Here is a 9,056-nt window from a genome sequence, read left to right as displayed (position 1 = left end):
CGTTTCAGGTGAGGAAAATGGTGTTTTTTGGGGAGGGCTTTATCCCCCGCCCCCCATGCTGCAGGCCTGACAGAAATTTAAGTCTTAAGTGCCAGCCATTTTAAAAGGAAAAAAGGTCAGGTGCCGCCCATACATGTACATCCAGCACCTCATCTGGTTTGGCCAAGATCCCTAAATGATTCCAGTCTCACCTCATCAATCAGACTTGAAAGAGGGCCCACAAAATCCTGCCTGCTTTCTTGGCTTTTGACATCCCACTGTCCGTCTGAACAGAATTGTCCACACACACTGTGCTGAGGGAACACACGGCTGACAGGAGCGGAAGGTAGAATAGGGAAAGAACCAGTGATGCTCCAAAATGTTTCTGCAGTTGGTCCGCCACCATCTGCTACAGCCGTTGCTCCGCTGGACAAGGGAGATTCTGCTCTGCACAGCACAGTGCTTGTTCTGGATGGGCTTAGTACACCAAACCAAAACTGGTATCCGTATACACGGAATAACCCTTGAGGAGTTGCAAGGAGGAAGGGAAGCGAGAACAACCCACTCTTAAGTTCACATAAATACTTTAATGATGTCTCAGACACAGGAACACATTGTAATGGTTATCGTACATTATGCAGTCACTCCCATGTTAGAAAGCTCTATTGCATTAGAAGAATACTGCCATACAAGCCTAGCAAATAACTGCTCCCCCGTTTCAGGAGACATTCAGTCAACATTATTAGAGCCCCCGCCCCCCCTCAATGCAGGGTGGAGCTTGCTGGGGGAAGACCCCATTTCCTTCTTGGCTTCATTCATATTATAGGATACATTTCAGAAACAGCACAAGATTAAAGTGCACATTTGCCCCATATATGCAGTAAGTTAACCAGTCAGCCTCCATGCATTCAAGCGCTGGAGAATTAAAAGGATTTCCGTTAACGGCACTTCATGGAGCATACTGTTGCCTCTGGAAAACATACTAAATTTTCTTGTTGTTGTTGTTTTGCTTGTTTGTTTGTTTTTGCTTCAGTAATGAGGATACTTAAGAACCAATGTTGCCATTGAGAAAAGGAGAGAAGAGAAAAAGAATCTGGGTAACAAAGGCAGCCCTATAAAGTGTAGAGCTTCTGGAGAATGGGCATTGCTGTCACCCACTAAGCGGCATTCTTGACAGCTCCATGGTAGAGATCATGTGTGACCAAACAGTCAAACTCCAAAAAGGCATTCAAAGTGGTTTGTATCTGACGGTTGCCTGGTGTGAATGGAACGGCTGTCCATGCATTGTGCACCTTGAAATCAATAAAGCAAAGCTATTTTACACCAGTCTAGAATCCGGCCCTTGGCTTCCATATAGTTCATCTTATTCTTGGCAGCCTCTATGGAATGGCACTAACACCAGCCTTAAGACCAGATTTCAAAAGCAGCAGCTGCTTGGGTTGTATGAGAAGTTGAATTAAGGTCAGCTGTGAAGTGCAGAATCAAAAGAGCCCTTGGAATACTTGGAGAGGGCATTACATAGACGCAAGGAAATGAAAACCAGTTTATGTGAATGCCCTTAGGGGAAGATAAATGTGTAGGAAACAGTCAAACTGGCTGGTAAGTTCCAATGCATGGAGTCAGGCACTGCTTACTTGCACAGTCAATTATATGCATAATAGTCCCCCATTCTCACACACACACCCCATACCACGGTTCTGCAAGAGTCCCATTCCTGACTGGTGAACCACATACATTGGGTGGGAAAGCAGGTGACTGTGCATAGATAGTGCCAATATTCAGATGCATGCACTGTATATATCACACCACAAACCTATCAGTATAACTGCTGAATGTCTTCCATACAGATTCAATCTTGTATGGATTACGACCCCCTTTACACAGAACTACTATCTCATACACACTAAAATCTACCCAGAAAGAAAAAGGAGAGAATGAATTTAGAACATGAAAGGGGAAGAGACATGTTATGTTTTCCCTTCTTTCCAACTGGCATTTCAAGAATATGGTTTGAAAAAGGCAACGGAGATCATTCTGTTATGACGTAGTTGTCTTGAGTAAAAGAGAACAAGCAGGATAGTTTAATCATCGGACACCTTGTACATATTGGCACGGTGCTATTACACTACAATGTCATTTGCTGTGATGAGCAGCACATAAATGCATAAGAGTTCCCCTAGTGGCATTGCACTGTAATGCATAAGGGCCCACAAATATCTAAATAGACACCGCACATTATTTTGGATTTTCATATTGCTTTGTGATTTGATTCTTGCTGCTTGAACCTGTGGGGGCACCTAGAGCTCCACCGCTACACCTGCCATGCTTGTTTTCCCCTGGAACAGACAGAACAGGTTTCTTGGCTTATGCTATGTCTTCAACATGGGCTATATATGGCTAGGATAGTTGGCTGCAGTCCAATAAGCTCCAAAATATCAAGGTCCCCCACCTTCTAGCGCTTTTCATTAAGGATTATAAAAGAATGCATTTGCAATCTTGACCAAGGGTGGGGAATATGTTGATTTCCACAGTGATGCCGGTGAAGGGATTTTTAGCCAAGTATGAGGTTCTACACTTCTCTTTGCATGGGGGGGTGACATAATAGGACAACTCTAACCAGAGTCCCTCTCTACTTGCCCTCAAGTATCATTGTCCATATAATGATTCTCTGGGTGTGTTATAACTGTACACTCATTTGTTGCATTGTTTTGTGTAAGGGTGATTTTTGCGTGCCTGCTTGAGCATGGAAATGAAAATGCAGGATTTTTAAAAAATCTAACCTTTCACAAATAATAAATAGCTGAAGGGCTCCAAAACAGGCCCAGCCACAAACATGCCACAGAGCATGAAACAGATTTGCAAAGCTGAAACTGGTCACTACTGTAGACTCCTGAGTTTCTATGCCATAATTGGGGGGGGGGGTTTTGGAAAAAAAGCACATTTTTAACCTTCATGATTGTGAAGAAAAATATTAATACTTGTGGACTGTATCTGTTAAAGAAACTTAACTTCCCATATATAAGGACTATTTTCAGATAGCGTATAGTTTGTTTAAACTGTAGTTTATGCAATAAGCTCTGTTAGACTAAACAGACTTAAATAGCAAGTGCTAGTTTTTCCATAAACTCCAGTATATCTGCTTTTTGCCTCCTATCCACCACCCCATATCACTGGCCTTAGTGGCTGTGTATTCTCAAGTGCTATCCACTAACTGTATTTGTGAAGTCAGACACGATAGCAAACCACAGAAAGTGCAAAATATGGTTAAACTAGCTACAAACCCTAGTTTGACAGCAGTTTGGTGATATCCCCACAAAACTCAATTTTCTTGAACAATCCGCATTCAGAATTCATAACTAGTCAAGCCACAGTTTATAAGCCACAGCTCACCATGACTGAATGCAATCAAGGAGTGGGACCTTCTTTGGGCAGAGTGTGTCCCTCAGCATCACAACTGTAGTCCCCACGTTCTATGAACTCTAGTCACCCTGCTTCTCAACCCCAGACAAAAACAATGGGACCAAAACACCATCTACATTCTGAACACCAATCCTCAAAACAAATTGGACAGCAACAAAAATGTATGCCTATTAAATGTATGGTAGCTGGCCAAGCTTGTGTATATTTCCCAACCCTCCCCCCCCCCAAAAAAAATGGTCACTTGTAACAAAAATTGGTATTTCTTTAGCACCAGATTCTGAAGACAGTAGGAATCATGTAAAACGCAGTATTATTCTGCACTTTTGCATTGCTTCTTGCCTATTTTAGAATGGGTGAAAACAAAAAAGCAGATCCTGGAAAGCATACTTTTAACCATACTGTATGGAGACGAACCAATTTCTGATTGTTTAGTACATGCTAGAACATGAATGTGCACACAATATTCTTCCAGAAGTGATTGTTCTTCAACAAATTTCACTGTCTTTGGCTGAAAAGGGAGAGGATGGATTAACTCAAAATCCAGCCATATTGCTGCTCTTACTTCTAAAGACTCTCCTCCCTCAATCATCTGCAAGGGGTATTCCTAACTCAGAAGAGGTGGTGCTTCTCACATACGAGAGCATGTTGTTGCTCACTATGGATCTTCAGGCGGCTGTTGCAGAGCACCTGTGCAGAAGAAACCTAATGGAAGACAAGGAAAATGCTGTGCCTTGCGATCAAGTTTTCAGGCAGCTCATACTGCACACAGCTGGCACATGAGGTGGGACAACCCAGGTGCTCATATATACCCTGGGACAATATTATACACTTGTGGCATCTCAATAGAGGCAGCTGCCCAGGCTCCTAGCTCCAGGAAGTTACAACCACATATATTGGCATGAGGAGTCACTTTTTAAGTCTACTACTGCAGAGAGTGGCTTAGGTTAACCTGCATGATTTTGATACTAGGATGTTCCGACAGCCACCTATGGGAGGAAGGCCTTGGAAACAGACGCCTCAATTCCCTACTTTAGCCTGTCATAGTAAGTGTTCTGACCAATTTATCTACAAATAACCTTGCATCTTCCATTACACAGCTTGGTACTGTCATTACCAATCAATTGATGGCACACTAACAGTCTTAATTCTTGCAATATGCTGGCTCCTGGTGCCTTTTCCCAGCTGAAACCTGTGGTTACCATCCATTGCAAGCAGCTGAGCAGTTGGCATCATTCTCCCGAAGAACTGTTCATGCATGGATGGCATTTGCAACATCTGTGAACACAAGGCGACTAGGTCTCTGGAGCACTCCTTGGGTTGTCTACAGAAAAGAGAAATTTGAGAAGGCAGATTTGTGAGGAATGTGTGCATGCCTCTGTCCCTATGCCTCTCTGTTGCGTCAGGATTCATACCATTAATAGAATCAGGGAGCAACTAGCTAAGATTAGATCTCCAGTCTCTCTAAACTTCTCTCAATAGCAGCCACTGGAAGGGAAGAAGTAGAATGATTGGGATTGGAACTACATTTGGTGGAGGTGGGTTAACCCGTTCTCCTCAGTGTATTGCCCCTAGAGGTGCTCTTTGTTCTTCTGGGGAAATCAAGGACCCACTGGCTGCCATTATTTACAGAGGCTTAAAGAGACAGGAGATCCGATGACAAACCTCCAATGTCTTGTATAGTTGTGCTCTTAGTCTGGGAAAAATCCTGGACATGACAAGGCTGTGACAAAACGAAAACAAACAAAAACAAATACATGGAACCAGATTCTTACATTGCCTAAAGATTCTTCCCTCTCCTTCTCATACTGTGTTTCAATTTGAAACAAGCAAAGTAATAATGAAAAGATTAGTTCTGAGCATGTGCAAAATTCATTTCCAATATCACTTTTTAAAAACATTTTAAAAATAAAACTATAGGAGAGTTACATCCAGTAAAACCTCCACTTTATATACTCTTAACCTCAGTACACTGTTACTACTTCATGTTATACTACAGCTTCTGTGCCACCGTAAGCAGAGTTACACCCTCTGAAGTTCACTGAAGTCAATGAGTTTATAAGGGAGTAACTTTAATCAAGACTGTACAATCAGGATAGGCACCCATCATAAGACCATCAAAATAGTACCACTGATTAAGATTCTTCCAGGATAAGCAGCTTGATTACTACATCCATTACTATTTCTCTTCTCTTCAGGGTCTATTAATATAGCTTGTGTTTTTTTTTAATGAAATGTTTCAAATCCAATCTTAAATGTATTTACATATAGGTCCAACTGATTGGAATTGCGGCCACAATGCTGGATGGAGCTGGAATAACCCTTTCTCCCAGTGCCCTTTCCTCAATGTAAATTGGCCCCCCTAGAGGTTGGGGTTGCCTATCAGCCTGGAGAAAAATGTCCTGTCCCTTTAACAAAAGCTTAATGTGTAGAAACAGGCAGGTGAAGCTGTTCCTGGCATGGAGGTAAAAATAACACCTCGTCCAGCCTCTATTAAAGCGGCAGGACATTTTTCTCCAGGACTACAGGACAGAGTTTGCAAGCACCAGAGTCTGTGACTTTAGGCACACTTATTAAAACTGAAGTCCATTTAACCCTATGAGACTTACTTCCAAGTAAACATATATAGGACGGAGCATTTATTAGGAAGTCACTTTTTAAAAAATGGTCTGCTGTGCCAACTGATCCTTTATTATTTAAATAAAAGTCTGGATTTTGGTTATTTATTTAGGTACTCTGAAAAAGAGCATGGCAGAGCAACTGTAGTTGCGGCGCACTGACCCCACCCTCCCGCTCTGGAGTCCAGCAGGCTTTCATGCTCAGGTGCCTCACGGAGCAAAGGAACAGCATTACCTTGTTCTGGGAGGCCTGCAAAGAAGCAGCGTCTCTGCCATGCTCCAGCAGCTCCTGCTCCAGCTCATCCTGTTCTTCAGCTGGATCAAAGTTGTACATGGGCATGAGTTGATGGCGTAACTTTTCTAGTCTAGTTAGGGAAGATGGAAAATGCAAAACCTCAGCACTGTAAAATGACAGATGGGGGGAAAGCATTGACTTTTGAATACTGCTCAGCAGCCGTTTAGAACCTCCAAAACCTGAGGCAATAGTGGAGCCCAGGGGCTGAAGAGGCAGAATTTAACATATGAAGCTGCCTTATACTGAATCAGACCCTTGGTCCATCAAAGTCAGTATTGTCTACTCGGACTGGCAGCGGCTCTCCAGGGTCTCAGGCAGAGGTCTTTTACATCACCTACTTGCCTAGACCCTTTAACTGGAGATGCTGCGGATTGAACCTGGGACCTTCTGCATGCCAAGTAGATGGCTCTACCACTCAGCTACAGCCCCTCCCCTTTCTCTCTAAGGGCGAAAACGCATGATCGCTTTAGCCTCCTTTATTCCGTTTCAGCCAGGATTCAGCCAGGATCGAACGCACATTCGACGAAACGCATGCGTTCGATCCTGGCTGAATCCTGGCTGAAACAGCGAATAAAGGAGGCTAAAGCGACCGTGCGTTTTTGTCCTAATTTACACCTTAGACATATTTCCTTGCACTGAATAGTGTTAGTTTGAGGCCTTGCTGTAAGAAAGATCACATGACCTCAGCTCTAGAACAAGGCTTAAAGACTGCTTTACAAGCTGATTCAGTTGCTTTTCATATGAAAGTTGTTTTAATGAGAAGCCCATTCCCCATTCTGGTATAGTCTTTATCTTTGGACTCAGAAATATTATAGTGGCTAAGAAAACATGTTATGGTTTGGGCCATTGCTGGTTAAGTATCGCCTCTGTCACAGACTCACTAGTTGACCTGAAGCCAGTTGCCCAGCCTCAGCCCACCCACATCTGTTATGCAGGGATAACAGTACTGGCCTACCTTGCAAGTTTATTGTAAGTATTGCAGCAAAATAATGAGCGTGAAGTGCTTTTAGCTCTGAAGGCCCTCTATCAATTCTAAGCCCTCTGAGCAGGTATGGTCTCATTTCTGTTGCTATCAGAATTGCACTTTAAGAGGAATCTTTGGACTTGCTTCAATCTCTGTTGCTTAAACGAGGAGGCTTTTACTGGCAATTTTCTGGTGGGGGGAGGAAAGAGTAGCAAATGCAAACCACTGCTTTACCCAAGGGCAATGAGCACTTACCGTTTTCTCTTCCTTATATATAGAACCTAGAAAGAACAAGACAAACATTGTCAACATAGGCATTTAGAACAGATCACCTTTCCTCAGATATTTGATAGATAAATATTTTAGGGTGGGGGACAGTTGCAGAAACTTCCCACCAACTCCTGGAAAAAGCAGTGGCCTCTGGGAATTGTACAACTGGAAACTTTACCTTACTCTCATATACCGCACTCCCCTTGGATTTGAGGGTCTGTATAGCATAGAGCTGCCCTGACCTGGATGGCCCAGGCTAGCCTGATCTCACCAGATCTCAGAAGCTAAGCAGGGTCAGCCCTGGTTAGTATTTGGATGGGAGACCACCAAGGAATACCAGGGTTGCTGTGGAGAGGAAGGCACTCACAAAACCACCGCTGTTAGTCTCTTGCCTTGAAAACCCCAAAAGGGGTTGCCATAAGTTGGCTCCAACTTGACAGCACTTTACACACACACATAGTATAGAGATGTTTGTAGTACAGCTCTGATGCACACACACACCCTTTTCCATGTGATGGAAAGAAGAATCAGATCAACACACACAAAAGAATAAACACATGGTTTGCTATCTCTGCTGAAATGACTGAGGCAGCTCTGGGTGGGTGAGTGAGAGCTCTGTGTACATTACAGCCTCCACAGCTGTAAAAACGTCACACAGTGGTTCTCATTGCACAACATTATGTACGACTATCTTACCTTGGGAATTAATTTGCCATAATATAGCCTGATATATTATGTATTTACAGATTGGTATATGGGTATATGGGTACACTATTAGGAAATCTAATGACGCTCCTAAGCTTTGAAGTTTTCTACCCTCTGGTAGGAACCATTGGCAGGAACCTTACCATTGCAACTGCCAAGCCAATCACAGTGATGATGCCAAAAGAGAGCAGCATTGTCCCCATGCCTGGGCCATGGCTGGCCACATCTGGAATTTTGGTGCTGTTAAAGCCGCTGCTTTCAGGAGTCATTGTAGCAGTTTTTGATCCAACCCCATCTACAGTTGTCCCATGGTCTGGCTCAGAAGTGGTAGCACTGTTACGGTACAAATTGTTTACAGTGGATGTGCTGTAATTCATTATGGACCAGAGCTTTTTATCCTCTTCCCCTTAAATGGTGTTTCAGGTCTTGAAGATCTCAGAAGTCATTCCTCTTCTGTCAAGAAGCCTGCTGGGAAAGCTCTTTTCTTGCATTTTTTAGTGTATGGAAACCTCACGGGCTAATCCCTAGCAACAGAGAGAACAGATACAATCATACATTATTCCAAGCTGTTCTTATATAATAGCACAATACTCTTACCTGATTTGTAATGTTTATTTATTTTCTTTATTTGTAGCCCACTTTTTCTTGCTGAGGCTCACTATGAATTACAGGATATATAAACAGAGCAATCTGACAGTATAAAACAACCAGTGCAATAGGACTAGGATTGCAGAGTTAGAGAAGAGCATAAACAACTATCTAAGGAAAGGCATAGTATAAACAATACTGAAGGTGGGTTACATGATAT

At 42.9% G+C, this 9,056-nt stretch overlaps 1 protein-coding gene across 2 annotated transcripts; it reads right to left on the bottom strand.

The window, feature by feature from the left end:
* Window positions 1–4,544: 4,544 nt before the first annotated feature.
* Window positions 4,545–8,678, bottom strand: C1H3orf18 (chromosome 1 C3orf18 homolog). Of its 2 annotated transcripts, XM_056865647.1 has the most exons (5): window positions 8,392–8,678; window positions 7,529–7,554; window positions 6,250–6,379; window positions 5,062–5,119; window positions 4,574–4,720 (listed from the first exon to the last, which is right to left on the bottom strand). In XM_056865647.1, exons 1-5 carry the CDS (start codon window positions 8,623–8,625, stop codon window positions 4,692–4,694), a joined length of 477 nt encoding a protein of 158 aa, XP_056721625.1. In that variant the 5' UTR covers window positions 8,626–8,678; the 3' UTR covers window positions 4,574–4,691. The 2 variants fall into 2 exon arrangements, with proteins under 2 accessions (XP_056721626.1, XP_056721625.1); XM_056865648.1 differs by lacking the exon at window positions 5,062–5,119 and having other exon boundaries at window positions 4,545–4,720.
* Window positions 8,679–9,056: the final 378 nt, after the last annotated feature.

The sequence above is a fragment of the Euleptes europaea genome, chromosome 1 (genome assembly GCF_029931775.1).
Source record: "Euleptes europaea isolate rEulEur1 chromosome 1, rEulEur1.hap1, whole genome shotgun sequence".
Lineage (NCBI taxonomy): Eukaryota > Metazoa > Chordata > Lepidosauria > Squamata > Sphaerodactylidae > Euleptes > Euleptes europaea.
Note: the sequence above shows the minus strand (reverse complement) of the source record. Positions and strands in the feature narration are given on the sequence as shown.

Coding starts and splice junctions, on each gene's coding strand:
- C1H3orf18 (XM_056865647.1), bottom strand. CDS start 8,625: ATGAATTACAGCACATCCACTGTAAACAATTTGTACCGTAACAGTGCT. Junction 7,555..8,391: donor TTGGCTTGGCAGTTGCAATG/GTAAGGTTCCTG, acceptor TGTTCTTTCTAG/GTTCTATATATAAGGAAGAG. Junction 5,120..6,249: donor TGCAGGCCTCCCAGAACAAG/GTAATGCTGTTC, acceptor GTTTTGTCACAG/CCTTGTCATGTCCAGGATTT.